The following is an 18,741-nucleotide window of genomic DNA, read 5'->3' on the forward strand; positions in this document are numbered from 1 at the left end:
ACGCTGCTGCTTCACCTCCACATCTGGAGACAGAAAAACACAGAGACATTAACACGCTGCATGCTTCACCTCCACATCTGGAGTTTGGTCAGGTAATGAGAGTGTCTGTCTGGAGTTTGTAGGTAATGAGGTGTTTGTCGTGTAGATGTTAATAAAGTTTCTCACCCCAGAGCCTGGTCAGTGGTTGGTTCAGGGCCAGATGTTTCACTGTGCAGCTGTAAATGTCTCCCAGCTGTGGGACGAACTCCAGTGTGGACATCTGTCTGAAGGAACCGTCTTTGTTGGGGAAGGGAACGTTGATGCTGGTTCCTTCGGTCACGTTCTCTCCGTTCTTTGTCCAGTAGATCTTTACAGGAGCCGGATAGAAACCAGTCACATGACAGACGAGGTGGTTCTTCTCTCCGAGCTCCACGTCGTCTCGGGGTAGATCATCGGACTGGAAGGAGCATCTGTAGAGAAACACAGCTCTTATTAATATGTGTTTATCAATGAATGTTCCCCGAGGTGGAAGTTATTAACAGTGACTCAGTCTTATATCTAAACATTGATCGTGTTAGTAAAAGCATTCGGCTTTAACAGTAAAGTTTGGTTGAGTACTGCAGACGACTGGTTTCTACATTCCTTCAGCCCACAGAGTGTTTCACATGATCTGCTTCGTCAGCGCATCAAAGCCAAAGAAGGTTGCTGCAGTGAAATGTACGATCAGGAGTTCGTCAGGCAGCAGCAGATCAGATGATACACAATAATCATGTAAACACATGATGCTCAGCAGAAACACATACAGGACATGTGTGATACACATTTTATACACTGAGACAACACGCAGACGATGTTGTGATCGACTGTTCGGCACCTTTGGGAGACACGTGATGGAAGAGGGGGGAAGGAAATGGCAGTTTGCAGTCAGCATGGTTAGAAGAAGGGAACAGTGTAAAGGCAGACACGTTCCTGAGCGTGGAGCTCTCAGGTGGTGGACGGTTTGATCCCTGCAGAAGTGCTTTAGTTTGGGATCAGTTTCACTGCCAGTGTTTCCTCTAACAGCCCCACCGTGAGCAGGGGGTTAGGGTTAGCTGCTGAAGGGCACTGATGCTTTACTCCCCTGCTTTTATGTCCACAGCGTGAGTCCGAGTCTGTTTCAGTGCGTATGTGTCGATTTATCTAAATATAAAGACGAAGAACTTGAACAAAACACTTTTATCTCCCAACCGCCTCTAAAAATGAGATTTTAATATTAAAAGTAAAGATTTCTTGTTGCATTATATGAACTTTTAAACTACAAACTTTATCAGGAACTTTTTTCATCCTGACACCTTCAGATTTGTAACATCACAGTGACAGTCCGTTCTTCATGATGTGGTTTGGACCCTGCAGGCCACGGTTCCCCCTGTCCTTCTCCAATCAGTGAAGTTTCTGTAAACACAACATCTGCATCACTGGCGGCCTTCGACGTCTCGAATCGAAGCCCAATCCTGCGTCTCGTGTTGTCGGCGTGTCCGAGAGAGTTAAACGCACCTGATGAACGCCTGCATGAAGCTCGGTGACGTGGGGACTACTCGCAGGGTCCGGTCGCTGTCTGTGGTCCAATGGTCCAACACGTGTTTATAAAAAAGGGTTGAAGGGTTTCAGGTGTGTTCTAGTTCCAACCAGCGAGCTGATAAAACCAAAGTGTGAGATCTGAGGATTACGATCAGTCACCAACAGCTGTTCCCTCTTTCATCAGAACACAGGTGCAAACTTCTTAAAGCCTTGAACGTCAGAAAGTAACTCGAGTTCAGCGTCACGCTGACTCCGCCTCCTTTCACTGGTGAAGAGCAAAGAAACAAACAGCGAAGCTGAAGAGTTTGAAGAAACAGATTAATTATTCATTTCACTTTCAATCATTTTCACAGAGTTTGATATTTGTTCGAATCTGGACGTTAAAATCAACTAATGAGGAAATACAATAATGTGAGAGCTGGAGCCTGTCTGTCTGTCTGTCTCTCTGCCTGTCTGCCTGTCTGCCTGTCTGTCTGCCCGTCTCTGTATCTTAAATTACAATAATGTGAGAGCTGGTCTGAAGGACAGCTGTCTGTCTGTCAAAACTTCAGTTTTCTATTAATCAACTTTACACTATGGTGAACATTATAGCTGCTAAACATCCCATAATATAATTAAACTTATACACATATTCATAAACAGCACTGAGGCCCTGTGAGTCCATCAGAGGCTCTGATCAAAGTATTGATTGATCAGCTGCAGTCTGAACACGATCAATACTTCAGTTTTCTCTTAATCAACTTTACAGACATGTTGCTGCTACAGGTAAAGTTTGTATGAAAACTTTGTTGTCATGGAAACAATATCACGCTTCCTGTGACTGAACCAGAGACACACACACAGTAACACACACACACACACACACACAGTAACACACACACACACACAGTCACACACACACACACACAGTAACACACACACACACACACTGTGTACACACACACACACTGTAACACACACACACACACAGTAACACACACACACACACACACACAGAGACACACACACACACACACACACACACACACAGTAACACACACACACACACACACACACACACACACAGTAACACACACACACACAGTAACACACACACACACGCACTGTAACACACACACACACACTGTAACACACACACACACACAGTAACACACACACAATGACACACACACAGAGACACACACACACACACAGTGACACACACACACACAGTAACACACACACACACACAGTAACACACACACAGAGACACACACACACAGTGACACACACACACACACTGTAACACACACACACACACACACACAGTAACACACACACACACTGTAACACACACACACACACAGTAACACACACACAGACACACACACACACACACAGTAACACACACACACACACACAGTGACACACACACACACAGTAACACACACACACACACACACACACACACACACACACACACACACACACACAGTCACACACACACACACAGTAACACACACACACACACACACACACACACACACAGTAACACACACACACACACAGTCACACACACACACACACACAGTGACACACACACACACACACACACACAGTAACACACAGTAACACACACAGTTGATAGATCATCAGAGTCTTGTTGTTTAGTGAATGAAATGAATAAATATCTAAAAGGTTATATAAATATATATTTATATAAATATATATTTATATAAATATATATTTATATAAATATATATTTATATAAATAAAGGTTCAGAACTCCTCTGCTGAGTGTTTTTGTTGCACAAAGTCTTTCAGTTTAAACAGCTGACGACAGCAAAGAGACAGAAGTATTAGAGGAGTTTGTCTTTACCGAACTCCAGCTGGTCTTTGACGGCTTTACGTGATAGTTTCAGGTTCTGTTTGCAGATCTGTAGATCAGCCTCAGCTTGTGGATAACATCCTGTGCAGGTCATATGATCCACAAAGTCGGGCTGAGAATCGACTCTTTCTGGTTGATGAAGTCTGCGACCCAAAGCTCTTCACCATCCAGAGCGTACATGTCCTCTCCATCAGAGTCTGAACAGCCGATGATACTAATGTCCTGATGTAGAACTGAAGAGAGACAGAAACCGGATCAGCTGTTTGTTTGTTTGTTTGTTGTTCTGACTGTCAGTAAACAAACATCAGAGACAGAAACTTACTGTCAGCTGAGACGCAGAGGACACAGGAGAGGACCGGGACCAGGACCAGGACCAGCATCTTCATCATCTTCATCAGCAGCAGCAGCAGCTCTCTGTAGACCTGAACCCTTCTGAGACCTGAACCAGTCTGAGACCTGAACCTGTCTGAGCTTCTCTGTGGACCTGAACCTGTCTAAGTCTCTCTGTAGACCTGAACCTGTCTAAGTCTCTCTGTGGACCTGAACCTGTCTGAGACCTGAACCAGTCTGAGTCTCTCTGTAGACCTGAACCCTTCTGAGACCTGAACCAGTCTGAGTCTCTCTGTAGACCTGAACCAGTCTAAGACCTGAACCCGTCTGAGACCTGAACCAATCTGAGTCTCTCTGTAGACCTGAACCTGTCTGAGGCTCTCTGTAGACCTGAACCTGTCTGAGACCTGAACCTGTCTGAGTCTCTCTGTGGACCTGAACCTGTCTGAGACCTGAACCTGTCTGAGTCTCTCTGTAGACCTGAACCTGTCTGAAACCTGAACCTGTCTGAGTCTCTCTGTAGACCTGAACCTGTCTGAGTCTCTCTGTAGACCTGAACCAGTCTGAGACCTGAACCCGTCTGAGTCTCTCTGTAGACCTGAACCTGTCTGAGTCTCTCTGTAGACCTGAACCTGTCTGTAGACCTGAACCCGTCTGAGGAGGACTGACAGAAACTCCAGCAGCAGCTGAGCTCTTACACACAGAACAGCCAATCAGAGAGCAGAGATCCCGTGACGTCATCAGTAACCAGGTAGAGCTGAGCTGTAACATACAGACGAGACGCAGCTGCAGAGTATTGATTATTAACCCGATCAATAATCAGTGATGGAAAGTAACAAAGTTCATTTCCTGCACTTTCTTCTTCTGCTGATTATAAAATATGAAACTAAAAGTTTCTGAAATCTGACGTTTTGTTTAGAAACGCGTCAGAATATCTTTCTGTTTCTGACGCACGTCGATCGATCAACAGTAAAGATCTGCCGACTTATTCAGAAATCAATACTAGTGACATGAAGATGATAACGTGTCTCTGCAGTAAACGCCGCCGCCGCCGCAGTGAACTAACAGTGAAGGATTAGTCGAGTTCAAAGGTTTCAGTTTGGGAACAAACGGGTTTCTGAGCTGAAATCAGCCGTTCGAGCTGCCGCAGGAGAAACGCCGCTCGGCCGCCATCAGGCGACTGACGCCAGGTCAGTGGGCGGATCCAGAAACATTACTGAGCAGCAGAGGCGCTGACGTGTTCGGGCAGGGCAGGTCATCAGCAGAGATAGCAAAGATATTATTAATATGGACTAATGACTACGCTGCACCACCCTGGGATCAGGGACCAGCAACCGACCCTGAAAGTACTGTCTCACATTAAAGGGGACAGCGGAGGGCGAGTCTGAGCGCCGGCACGGGACACAGTAACCTCAGCACTGATCAGGAATCAATACCTTCAGCCAACGACCACTACTGTCTGTGACTCCACTCAGCCTTCGTCCAACAGCCGCTTTGATTACTGATTCAGTTTGTTTGAGTGTTTCCTGCAGCTCTGAGGTCAGCTGATCCTGATAAACAGCCGGAGAACTGAACGCCTGTCAGCTGATCAACTGTGTCACAGCTCTGAATTCATCTGGTTAAGAACCGGCTTTGTAACTGAATGTACTGCATTAAAACTCACGTGTTCAGCTCCGCCCCCCTCAGGGGACAGGAAGTAGATTCCTCTGAGACACGAGGTGGACGAGACGAGACAGAGACAGAAAGAAGACAACCAGGAGGACGAGTCAGAGACAGAGAGAGAGTCAGAGACAGAGACGGAGTTAGAGACAGAGTCAGAGACAGAGACAGAGACAGAGTCAGAGTCAGAGACAGAGACAGAGTCAGAGACACAGTCAGAGTCAGAGACAGAGACAGAGACAGAGTCAGAGTCAGGGACACAGTCACGAGTCAGAGACAGAGACACAGGAGACAGAGACAGACAGAGACAGGGACGAGTCAGAGTCACGGAGGGACAGAGTCAGAGAGACAGTCAGTCAGAGTCAGAGACAGAGACAGAGTCAGAGTCAGAGACACAGTCAGAGTCAGAGACAGAGTCAGGGACAGAGACACAGTCAGAGCCGGAGACAGAGACGGAGTTAGAGACAGAGTCAGGGACAGAGTCAGGGACAGAGTCAGAGACACAGTCAGAGTCAGAGACAGAGACAGAGTCAGAGACACAGTCACGAGTCAGAGACAGAGACGGAGTTAGAGACAGAGTCAGGGACAGAGTCAGGGACAGAGTCAGAGACACAGTCAGAGTCAGAGACAGAGACAGAGTCAGAGTCAGAGACACAGTCAGAGTCAGAGACAGAGTCAGGGACAGAGACACAGTCAGAGCCGGAGACAGACAAAACGATTCAACTCCAAACTTCACGAGCTCCAGTAAACGCCTCAGATGGTTTCTGGTTTCTGCCTGAACCCGTTCATCAGAATCAGAATCAGAAACGCTTCATTGATCCTGAGAGGAAACTCTCTGTTACAGCAGCTCGCTGTCAGTCAGTCACACAGGAAGAGAAGCACTGAGCAGAATATATAACACACTATAACACAGGTCAGATACATAAATTACGTACAAAGTGGATTACAGGTTGATAAGTATGAGGATAGAATAATACAATATAATGATACAAGTAATAAGTTAAGTGCAGCTTATTAAGGTTATAATGAGACGGAGGATATAAACAGCAGTGATAGATGTATGAATAAATATCAATAAATTAAACTGAAACACAGAATATTGCAGTTATTCAAGTATAGCAGAGATGTTAATGATCAGTGTCCAGTTTAGTGACTTCGGGTCAGACAGACTGACACTTAGAGGGAGGAGTTAAAGAGTCTGAAGGCCACAGGCAGGAAGGACTTCCTGTGGCGGTCCTGGATGGAAACCGGGGTCTCTGGTGCCTTGGCCCTCCGTAGATCCACAATCAGCTCCTTAGACTTTGTGGCGTTGAGCTGCAGATGGTTCTGCTCGCACCATGAGACAAAGTTCCCCACCACAGCCCTGTACTCCGTCTCATCACCACCGCTGGTACGTCCCACCACAGCAGAGTCATCAGAGTATTACACAGAATACTGTACAGTTATTAAAGTCGATGCTCCAGTGTCCAGTTCAGTGACTTAAGGTCATTCAGACTGACACTTAGAGAAATGTCCTCAGAGCGTCCGGCTCGCCGATGTGAAGTTTCTTTAAATCCCAACAAACACGAGTCCTCGCAGTGGAACGGAGGGGAGGACGGCTGCAGTGCGTCGTCCACTTAAACTCATTTAACAGAAATTACAAACAACGAGATCAGCGAGTGGCCATTATTAAAGATGGCATCCAATCAACTTCTGTGCTAGCTTTTTAATATCTTCAAACATGGGGCCTGGGGCCAAACATGGGGCCAAACCTGTGACCTGGGGCCAAACATGGGGCCAAACCTGTGACCTGGGGCCAAACATGGGGCCAAACCTGTGACCTGGGGCCAAACATGGGGCCAAACATGTGACCAAACATGTGACCTGGGGCCAAACATGTGACCTGGGGCCAAACCTGTGACCTGGGGCCAAACATGGGGCCAAACATGTGACCTGGGGCCAAACATGGGGCCAAACATGTGACCAAACATGTGACCTGGGGCCAAACATGTGACCTGGGGCCAAACCTGTGACCTGGGGCCAAACATGGGGCCAAACCTGTGACCTGGGGCCAAACATGGGGCCAAACATGTGACCAAACATGTGACCTGGGGCCAAACATGTGACCTGGGGCCAAACCTGTGACCTGGGGCCAAACATGGGGCCAAACATGTGACCTGGGGCCAAACTTGTGACCAAACATGTGACCTGGGGCCAAACATGGGGCCAAACATGGGGCCAAACCTGTGACCTGGGGCCAAACATGGGGCCAAACATGTGACCTGGGGCCAAACTTGTGACCAAACATGTGACCTGGGGCCAAACATGGGGCCAAACATGGGGCCTGGGGCCAAACATGGGGCCAAACATGGGGCCTGGGGCCAAACATGTGACCTGGGGCCAAACCTGTGACCTGGGGCCAAACATGGGGCCAAACATGGGGCCAAACCTGTGACCTGGGGCCAAACATGGGGCCAAACATGGGGCCAAACCTGTGACCTGGGGCCAAACATGTGACCTGGGGCCAAACATGTGACCAAACATGGGGCCAAACCTGTGACCTGGGGCCAAACATGGGGCCTGGGGCCAAACATGGGGCCAAACATGGGGCCAAACCTGTGACCTGGGGCCAAACATGTGACCTGGGGCCAAACATGTGACCAAACATGGGGCCAAACCTGTGACCTGGGGCCAAACATGGGGCCTGGGGCCAAACATGGGGCCAAACACGTCCCCTGGATGAAATTAAACAGGAAATGACTCCGGCTCTGTTCGAGTCTCTGATTCCTGTGAAAACCAGCTTGTCTGGTGAACTGGGACGCTTTGTGCTCCAGGTTCCTCGTTCTCTGTTCACCACCCAAACCAGTCCGACCGCATGATGCCTTCAGGTGTCTCTGTGAAACCAGGAGTTTACCACGTTCACCTCCGACTCTGAGGACCAGCTGTAACGGTTCACATGAGGAGACTGAGTTTTCCTGCAGCACCTGAACGCAGCAGCAGCACTGTGGAAAGTCCCGACGCTTTGCTTTCACTTCCTGTTCGGCAGCCAATCAGAAACAGAGCTGCTGAGGAGTCATCAGTCACCAGCAGCAGCTCAGACGACCTATTTCAAATCTTAGTGATGCAGAAACTGTTGTACATCTTTCATCTCCTCACGCCTCGATCACTGTAACAGCCCGTTCACTCGTCTTCATCTAAACACTTAGATAACAAACTGGACCAAGAACACTCAGGCTGTCTACAGGAAGGGCCAGAGCCGCCGCTGTTTCCTGAGGAGGCTGAGGTCCTTCAACATCTGCCGGACGATGCTGAGGATGTTTTATGAGTCTGTGGTGGCCGGTGCTGTCCTGTATGCTGTTGCATGCTGGGGCAGCAGGCTGAGGGCAGCGGACGCCAACAGACTCAATAAACTGACCCGTAAGGCCGGTGACATTGTGGGGGTGGAGCTGGACTCTCTGGCGGTGGTGTCAGAGAGGAGGATGCTGGGTAAACTACACGCCATCTTGGACGGCGTCTCCCACCCGCTCCATGACGTGCCGGTCAAGCAAAGGAGCACCTTCAGCGGAAGACTCATCCCCCCACAATGCACCACAGAGCGCCACAGGAAGTCATTCCTGCCTGTGGCCATCAGACTCTTTAACTCCTCCCTCTAAGTGTCAGTCTGTGTGACCCGAAGTCACTAAACTGGACATTGATCATTAACATCTCTGCAATACTTGACATAATTGTGCAATATTCTGTTTACTACTCAAGTGCAATATTAGTTTTCCCTTGTTAGTTTTTCTTATTTATTGTTACTGATACTATATACCTCTATTACTCTCGACAGCACATGCACCTCTGCTTATTACTTATTACATAATTAGTTACATTGTATTTATACTGTACTATCATCATCTAGCCAGTAAACCCACTTGGTACTCGACACTTAGTTTATCTTATACTTATACCAACATGTTACTTCATTTATTTCTGACCTGTCTTATAGTTTTTATAGTGTATCATATTGTTTGCTAGTACTTTCTCCTGTGTGACGTGACAGCGAGCTGCTGTAACAAAGAGTTTCCCTTCGGGGATCAATAAAGTATTTCTGATTCTGACTCTGATTCTGAAAACTCTGACAGACTGCAGACTGTACAGGACTCAGCTGCTCGGCTGTAAACCAGGACCCAGAGGTGCGACCACATCACACCTGGTTCAGCCTCTTTACATCGGCTCCCTGTTTGTTTCAGGATCGACTTTAAGATCTTGTTGATTACTTTTAAGGCTCTTCATGGCTCCAGACTGTATCTTAGACCTTGTAATCCCTTATGAACCTTCACGTAGTCTGAGATCTTCGGGCAGGGGTCTCCTGTCTGTTCCTGAGTCCAGGATGGAAACTAAGGGGGACGGAGCTTTGGCCATCAGGGCCCCGAGGCTCTGGAACAACCTGCCCGAAGACATCAGGCCGTCTGAGTCAGAGTCTTCGTTTAAGTCTCGTCTCAAAACACATTTTTATCTGAAAGCTGATCCTGATTTTACCTGAACTGTTTATTTCTTTACATCTCGTCACTGCGGAGTTTCATTTCTCCTGCTGTGAAGCTCTTTGTGCTTTGTTTTGATAAGTGCTCTATAAATAAAGTTTTATTATTTATTATTATAATTATCATTCTTATTACTGTATCCTGAATGTGATGGCACCTGTGCAGGTGAACGTTGTCTCACTGCAGGACGCTTTATAAACTGTGTCAACACAAGACGTGATATTAGCAGCAGTGTGAGTGTGTGTGTTGCGTGAGTCAGCAGTCATGTGATCACATCATGTGATCACTGAGCCGCAGCGTCTCTGTTCAGCAGTTTGTTGTTGAGTTTCTTTGTTTACACCTGAACGCAGCGTCTCTGGAAAGTCCCGCCGCTTTACTTTCACTTCCTGTTCAGTCAGCAGCCAATCAGAGCCAGAGCTGCTGATGAGTCACCAGTCACCAGCAGCAGCAGCAGGTTGCCGTCTCACAGCAGAGCGGAGGAGCCCAGACGCCCCCTGCTGGTTCATCCTGGTACCTTCAGCTCAGCCTCACCTGCTCAGGTGTCTCACTGAGTCTCTCAGCTGACAGGTGGACAGGTGGAGTCCGTACTGATCGGAGTTATTGATGAGGGACAGTCTCTGCTGATTTATTCAGGGATCAAACGTGAATCGTTAGAACGTCTAACACTGATTTGATCGATGTTTCCTTACGTCGTCACGCTGATTGTGGAAATGATCTGAGTGAACAATAAAGTTTTGGTTTGGATGATGTGTGTTGTGTGTGGACATGCTGAGTCAGCAGGATGATGACTCATCAGAAGGGATCAATGATTCTGACAGGAAAACAAAAACCTGATCCCGGAGCTGTGTGCCTGGACCTGCAGCGTTCAGCAGCCAATCAGAAACAGGCTGCTGATGAGTCACCAGTCACCAGCTGGATCAATACGCTCTGTGTTTCCTGATCAGAGATCAGCTCAAACTGATTAATATAAAGCAGAAGAATATTCAAGAGTTTAAACGTTTCTCTACAACAACATACGACTCAGCAAATAAAGACCAGCCGTTTGAAAACTAAGCAGCTTCATCACAAACGCTGACGACGTCATTCAATTCAACTCTAGTGACGCTCTTCATCTTCATCTTCATCTTCCCAAAATAAAAAATGATTATTTATTTTCCAGTTTGCTGCTTTCAGTAAATCTGCAGTGACGATAATAATCAAGCGTCTGATATTAACCTTCATCTTCTTATTAGTCTCAATAAAACTGTTTATATTATAATATAATAATATATATTATAAATTTAACTGGTCCATCAGCTCAGCCAATTACAATCCAGCTGCTGGTCTGTCATCTGTTGCTAGGCAGCAGAGTCCTGATGAACAGCAGCAGAGAGAGAGACAGAGCTGAAACGCCCCCTGCTGTTCATCATCATCATTACCATTACCACCACCACCATCATCATCATCACAGCTGTGTGTATATATATATATATATATATATATAAATATATATATATATATATATATATAATATATATATATATATATATATATATATATATATATATATATATATATATATATATATATATATATATATATATATATATATAAATATATATATATATATATATATATATATATAAATATAATATATATATATATATATATATATATATATATAAATATAAATATATATATATATATATATATATATATATATATATATATATATATATATATATATATATATATATATATATATAAATATATATATATATATATATATATATAAATATATATATATATATAAATATATATATATATATATATATATATATATATATATATATATATATATATATATATATAAATATATATATATATATATATATATATATATATAAATATATATATATATATATATATATATATAATATATATATATATATATAATAAATATATATATATATATATATATATATATATATATAAATATATATATATATATTAGTATTTATATATATATATATATATTTATATTTATATATATATTTATATATATTTATATATTAATTATAATAAAACCTAAATATCAGAGAAACGTCTGCCCAGCTTCAGTAAAACATTCATAGTTTTCATCATCTGCTGCTTCTTTTGTTTCATTTTATTCACCTGACTGTTAGGTGAGGAACTGTGTTACCGTGACAACAGGTAGCTGTGGTGTGAAATAAACAGACTTCAGGAGAAATAAACGAAGATTTAATAACTTATATCGATCAGATTCTGTAAAACTGAACTTTAAACTCTGTTCTGTGAACATGAAACTAAATTCAACTCAAACTTCTCAGTCAGTGTCGAGGCGTACAGGTGAGCTCAGTCAGCGCAGACAGGTGAGCTCAGTCAGCGCAGACAGGTGAGCTCAGTCAGCGCAGACAGGTGAGCTCAGTGCAGACAGGTGAGCTCAGAGCAGACAGGTGAGCTCAGTCAGCGCAGACAGGTGAGCTCAGTGCAGACAGGTGAGCTCAGTCAGCGCAGACAGGTGAGCTCAGTCAGCGCAGACAGGTGAGCTCAGTCAGTGTGGAGGTGCAGACAGGTGAGCTGTAGAGGAGGAGTCATCCTGGTCATGAAGTCTCGGTCTCCTCGACTGAACCTCTTCATCTCTGAAACAGACATGAACTTCGTCAACATGGCCGCCGGTCTGCAGGTGTTGACCAGGTGAGCTAACCTGCTGAGCTAACTTGCTAAGCTAACCTGCTGAGCTGATCTGCTGCGTTAGCCTGTTGAGCTAAACTTGCTAAGCTAACTGCTGAGCTAAAGCAGAGGTCCCTATCGATGGCTGATGGATGCAGTGCTGTCACCTGACAGCAGGTACAGGTGTGTGCATCAGAACACCTGCTCATTAATATTTAATGATACAATAAATATTAAAAGACAGTTTTGTCCAAATATACATTCATACCGTTTAATTATACAACAAGTAGTTCCAGCAAAGCGATCTGATTGGTCAACTAGACATTTGGAACGCGCTGACGTCAGCCTGACAGCACACCTGCTCGTCGTCAGTATCACTCCGCCAGGTGCTGCGGTCGGAGAGCAAACAGTTCCGTGTCCCAAACCCACGAACAGACTGAAGCGGAATATTTCGTTCGATGAAAACACGTTGGCAGTCTTCAGTTTTCAGTACGTTGACACTTTTCGGCGCTCTGGAGTCCCCGGACACGTTTGGACCACGTGGAAACTGTTCGGCCTGGACGTTTCCTCTGGGATCAGCTGTGCCGGGGAGTCGCGACGCGACGCTACTAGCTTAAAAACACGTTTGGGGATGTCGAAGCTAAACTTTTTTGTTATTTCAGCAGATCTCAACCAGACTGAGCTGCGAGGCGGTTTGTGTTCAGGTGTGCGGTGTTCATTCAGCTCAGGTCGGCTCTGTTGCTAGGGTCGTTGCTAAGGGTCGGCCTACTTGCTGGAGTAGTAAACTGGGTTTCATTACATAGGAGTCTACTGACGTGGCTGATTGTTTTCCAGTTATTAGTCAGACCCACGTGTTTCCAGGGAAACTAGACAACACGAAAACGTTTTGATTTTGTTTTATTGTGTGACGGTTAAATGTTATTATACACGACTGTAATTTACAATACAATTACAAAGCCAACACTTTAAAACCTCATGTCGGGAAACTTTCTACAGAATCACTGAACAGCTTATATTGATTACGTATTGATTATCCACTATTACCTTCTGATCGCTGCTTGTTGTGTTTCCTGCAGGTGAGAGACAGCTGACGACACACAGCATCACTGCTGCACACACACAACAGGAAGTGGAGGAGAGAGTCGTCAGAGTCACACACCTGAGAGAGAGAGACAGACAGGTAAATACACACACCTGAGAGAGAGAGAGAGACAGGTAAATACACACACCTGAGAGAGAGAGACAGACAGGTAAATACACACACCTGAGAGAGAGAGAGAGAGAGAGAGACAGACAGGTAAATACACACACCTGAGAGAGAGAGAGAGACACAGGTAAATACACACACCTGAGAGAGAGAGAGACAGACAGGTAAATACACACACCTGAGAGAGAGAGAGAGACAGACAGGTAAATACACACACCTGAGAGAGAGAGAGAGACAGGTAAATACACACACCTGAGAGAGAGAGAGAGAGAGAGAGAGAGAGGTAAATACACACACCTGAGAGAGAGAGAGACAGACAGGTAAATACACACACCTGAGAGAGAGAGAGAGAGACAGGTAAATACACACACCTGAGAGAGAGAGAGAGACAGGTAAATACACACACCTGAGAGAGAGAGAGAGAGAGAGAGGTAAATACACACACCTGAGAGAGAGAGAGACAGTCAGGTAAATACACACACCTGAGAGAGAGAGAGACAGACAGGTAAATACACACACCTGAGAGAGAGAGACAGGTAAATATACACACCTGAGAGAGAGAGAGAGAGAGACAGGTAAATACACACACCTGAGAGAGAGAGAGGGACAGTCAGGTAAATACACACACCTGAGAGAGAGAGAGACAGACAGGTAAATACACACACCTGAGAGAGAGAGACAGGTAAATATACACACCTGAGAGAGAGAGAGAGAGAGAGAGACAGACAGGTAAATACACACACCTGAGAGAGAGAGAGAGAGAGAGAGAGACAGGTAAATACACACACCTGAGAGAGAGAGAGAGACAGGTAAATACACACACCTGAGAGAGAGAGACAGACAGGTAAATACACACACCTGAGAGAGAGAGACAGACAGGTAAATACACACACCTGAGAGAGAGAGAGAGAGAGAGAGAGAGAGAGAGAGAGAGAGACAGGTAAATACACACACCTGAGAGAGAGAGAGAGACAGGTAAATACACACACCTGAGAGAGAGAGACAGACAGGTAAATACACACACCTGAGAGAGAGAGAGAGAGAGAGACAGACAGGTAAATACACACACCTGAGAGAGAGAGAGAGAGAGAGACAGACAGGTAAATACACACACCTGAGAGAGAGAGAGAGAGAGAGAGACAGACAGGTAAATACACACACCTGAGAGAGAGAGAGAGACAGGTAAATACACACACCTGAGAGAGAGAGAGAGAGAGAGACAGGTAAATACACACACCTGAGAGAGAGAGAGAGAGAGAGACAGGTAAATACACACACCTGAGAGAGAGAGACAGACAGGTAAATACACACACCTGAGAGAGAGAGAGACAGGTAAATACACACACCTGAGTGAGAGAGACAGACAGGTAAATACACACACCTGAGTGAGAGAGAGAGAGAGAGAGAGAGAGAGAGAGAGAGAGAGAGACACACAGGTAAATACACACACCTGAGAGAGAGAGAGACAGGTAAATACACACACCTGAGAGAGAGAGAGAGAGACAGGTAAATACACACACCTGAGTGAGAGAGAGAGAGAGAGAGAGAGAGACACACACACAGGTAAATACACACACCTGAGAGAGAGAGAGACAGGTAAATACACACACCTGAGAGAGAGAGACAGACAGGTAAATACACACACCTGAGTGAGAGAGAGAGAGAGAGAGAGAGAGAGAGAGAGAGAGAGAGAGAGAGACAGGTAAATACACACACCTGAGAGAGAGAGAGAGAGAGAGAGACAGGTAAATACACACACCTGAGTGAGAGAGAGAGAGACACAGGTAAATACACACACCTGAGTGAGAGAGAGAGAGACACAGGTAAATACACACACCTGAGAGAGAGAGAGACAGGTAAATACACACACCTGAGAGAGAGAGACAGACAGGTAAATACACACACCTGAGAGAGAGAGAGAGAGAGAGAGAGACAGGTAAATACACACACCTGAGAGACAGACAGAGAGAGAGACACAGACAGACAGACAGGTAAATACATCAACACACTGATTGGTCGACAGACAGCTGCTGTGATGTCAAACAGGAAGTGGTACTGACCAGGCTCCGCCCCCGGGGGTAGATCCTGACGTGACCTCTGACCCTGAGCGCTCTCTGAAGCCCCTCCCACTGACAATCAGCCAATCCCAGCAGAGGACGAACCAGAGCACCTGAGAACCAGACGTGAGCCTCACCTGTCCCGTCATCAATCACCAGCCTGATCAATACACACACACACACACACACACAGGTCAGATACACACACAGAAACACACACATATATATAACTACATGAAGTGACCCAGGACAGAGTCTTACTTTGCGTTGGACTGAAACACCGAGGAGGTCGAACGACACTGAGAACTGGAACAAGACTGAGAGAGAGAGAGAGTCACTGATCACCTGAAGACAGAGAAGAAGAAGGCTGACGCGCTCGCCAGCGTCTGACTCGCCAAACACTTCTCTTCCTTCAGTCTGAACTGTAAAGTAATAAAAACTAATGTTTTCTAAACGGAGCTTCAGAGACTTTAACTGTCTAATTAAACCATGAAATATTAAAATCACAAAATAAAACATGAACACAGAGAGGAGCAAACAACAAAGTAACAGAACAAATTAAAACTAAAGTGAGTTTAGAAGCAAAACATGTAAAGTTTGCCCTGAAGGTGGCGCTAGAGGAGCCAGTCATTAGGGAGGGTGACATGTTGTTCAGCTCTCAGACCCCTCCCTCATCAGGGCTTTCACAGACCCCAGACCCCTCCCTCACATCTCTGCCACATAAAACAACCAGACAAGACAACAACAGAGCCGGAGCCCCGGCTACATAAAACAAATAAAATATAAACGTCTCCTGATGGAGAAGTCGGATTTAAACTGTAACTGATCTAATTAACACATTCCTCTGTACAGTTTCAACCAAACCTATTAAACATGAAACAAACATCACCTCTTCATCATGTTGTGTTTAATATTACTGTATTGTGTGAATATTGATTTGTACCTGAATGCTTTGGCAGAATAAAGCCTTTGAACTGAATGGAGAATAGCAGAACATAGCAAAGCAGAACGTAGTAAAGTAGAACGAAGTAAAGTAGAACGTAGTAAAGTAGAACGTAGTAAAGTAAAGCAGAACATAGCAAAGCAGAACGTAGTAAAGTAGAACGTAGTAAAGTAGAACGAAGTAAAGTAGAACGTAGTAAAGTAGAACGTAGTAAAGTAAAGCAGAACATAGCAAAGCAGAACGTAGTAAAGTAGAACGAAGTAAAGTAGAACGTAGTAAAGTAGAACATAGTAAAGTAAAGTAGAACGTAGTAAAGCAGAACGTAGTAAAGTAGAACGTAGTAAAGTAAAGCAGAACGTAGTAAAGTAGAACGTAGTAAAGTAAAGCAGAACGTAGTAAAGCAGAACATAGTAAAGTAGAACATAGTAAAGTAAAGCAGAACGTAGTAAAGTAGAACGTAGTAAAGTAAAGCAGAACGTAGTAAAGTAAAGTAAAGCAGAACGTAGTAAAGTAGAACGTAGTAAAGTAAAGCAGAACGTAGTAAAGCAGAACGTAGTAAAGTAAAGCAGAATGTAGTAAAGCAGAACGTAGTAAAGCAGAACGTAGTAAAGCAGAACGTAGTAAAGTAAAGCAGAACGTAGTAAAGTAGAACGTAGTAAAGTAAAGCAGAACGTAGTAAAGTAAAGTAAAGCAGAACGTAGTAAAGTAGAACGTAGTAAAGTAGAACGTAGTAAAGTAAAGCAGAACATAGCAAAGTAGAACATAGTAAAGTAGAACATAGTAAAGTAAAGTAGAACGTAGTAAAGCAGAACGTAGTAAAGTAGAACGTAGTAAAGTAAAGCAGAACGTAGTAAAGTAGAACGTAGTAAAGTAAAGCAGAACGTAGTAAAGCAGAACATAGTAAAGTAGAACATAGTAAAGTAAAGCAGAACGTAGTAAAGTAGAACGTAGTAAAGTAAAGCAGAACGTAGTAAAGTAAAGTAAAGCAGAACGTAGTAAAGTAGAACGTAGTAAAGTAAAGCAGAACGTAGTAAAGCAGAACGTAGTAAAGCAGAACGTAGTAAAGCAGAACGTAGTAAAGTAAAGCAGAACGTAGTAAAGTAGAAGCGTAGTAAAGTAAAGCAGAACGTAGTAAAGTAAAGTAAAGCAGAACGTAGTAAAGTAGAACGTAGTAAAGTAAAGCAGAACGTAGTAAAGCAGAACGTAGTAAAGTAAAGCAGAACGTAGTAAAGTAAAGTAAAGCAGAACGTAGTAAAGTAAAGCAGAACGTAAAAAAAGTAAAGTAAAGCAGAACGTAGTAAAGTAAAGCAGAACGTAGTAAAGTAGAACGTAGTAAAGTAAAGCAGAACGTAGTAAAGCAGAACGTAGTAAAGTAAAGCAGAACGTAGTAAAGCAGAATGTAGTAAAGTAGAACGTAGTAAAGCAGAACACCTGCATGTATTGACTCCCACACAGCGAGCAGCTCCACTGCAGCTGCAGGAACAGGAAACACACCACGTGACCTTTGACCCGACCCACAATGCACCTCTGCTCCCTGCTCACTGCCCACACACCCAGATGCATCATGGGAGCAGGAGGAGGCCGGGCAGAGCTGACAGGACAAACACAAACGGATCAATAAATACAAACACACAAATCAGTTAATCAATAACAATATAAATACATTGTGTTATTGATCAGTGCTGTTTCAGTGTAGTTACCTTGTATCTCCCAGGGAGATGACAGTTACTGAGCTGACAGGTAAATAACTGCAGTACACACTTCCTGTCCTGAAACACACACACACGCACACACACGCACACACACACACGCACGCACACACACACACACACACACGCGCACACGCACACACACACGCGCACGCACACACACACACACACACACACACGCACACGCACACACACACACACACGCACACACACATTTTAAATTTAAAAGTACATTACAGTTTAAAAGCTGTGTGTGTG

General features: G+C 44.6%; 2 protein-coding genes, 1 long non-coding RNA gene and 1 pseudogene across 8 annotated transcripts in view; 1 reads left to right on the forward strand and 3 right to left on the reverse strand.

Moving 5' to 3' along the window:
* LOC122870279 overlaps window positions 1-18,741 on the reverse strand; it is a 234,146-nt pseudogene that overhangs the window by 1,119 nt on the left and 214,286 nt on the right.
* LOC122870363 overlaps window positions 1-18,741 on the forward strand; it is a 23,137-nt gene continuing 4,396 nt past the window's right edge. Inside the window, exons 1-2 of the long non-coding RNA XR_006376569.1 lie at window positions 1-82; window positions 16,080-16,085. This is a non-coding gene — a long non-coding RNA (uncharacterized LOC122870363). The remainder of the gene's footprint in view (window positions 83-16,079; window positions 16,086-18,741) is intronic.
* The window catches only part of ctc1 (CTS telomere maintenance complex component 1), a 22,269-nt gene continuing 15,647 nt past the window's right edge, over window positions 12,120-18,741 (reverse strand). For 3 of the 6 annotated variants that reach the window (XM_044183806.1, XM_044183804.1, XM_044183807.1), the window contains 6 exons: window positions 18,475-18,543; window positions 18,206-18,365; window positions 16,093-16,148; window positions 15,835-15,991; window positions 13,612-13,726; window positions 12,120-12,536 (listed from right to left, as the gene is read on the reverse strand). In XM_044183806.1, coding sequence (XP_044039741.1) covers window positions 12,445-12,536; window positions 13,612-13,726; window positions 15,835-15,991; window positions 16,093-16,148; window positions 18,206-18,365; window positions 18,475-18,543 — 649 coding nt within the window. In that variant the 3' untranslated portion in view covers window positions 12,120-12,444. Of the gene's footprint in view, window positions 12,537-13,611; window positions 13,762-15,834; window positions 15,992-16,092; window positions 16,254-18,205; window positions 18,366-18,474; window positions 18,544-18,741 lie in introns of those variants that run through there. The other 3 variants (XM_044183805.1, XR_006376497.1, XR_006376496.1) reach the window with 3 other exon arrangements.
* Window positions 16,247-17,889, reverse strand: LOC122870218 (ATP synthase subunit a-like). Its single transcript, XM_044184230.1, has 2 exons — window positions 16,523-17,889; window positions 16,247-16,488 (listed from the first exon to the last, which is right to left on the reverse strand). Exon 1 carries the CDS (start codon window positions 17,686-17,688, stop codon window positions 16,717-16,719), a length of 972 nt encoding a protein of 323 aa, XP_044040165.1. The 5' UTR covers window positions 17,689-17,889; the 3' UTR covers window positions 16,247-16,488; window positions 16,523-16,716.

The sequence above is a fragment of the Siniperca chuatsi genome, linkage group LG22 (genome assembly GCF_020085105.1).
Source record: "Siniperca chuatsi isolate FFG_IHB_CAS linkage group LG22, ASM2008510v1, whole genome shotgun sequence".
Classification (NCBI taxonomy): domain Eukaryota; kingdom Metazoa; phylum Chordata; class Actinopteri; order Centrarchiformes; family Sinipercidae; genus Siniperca; species Siniperca chuatsi.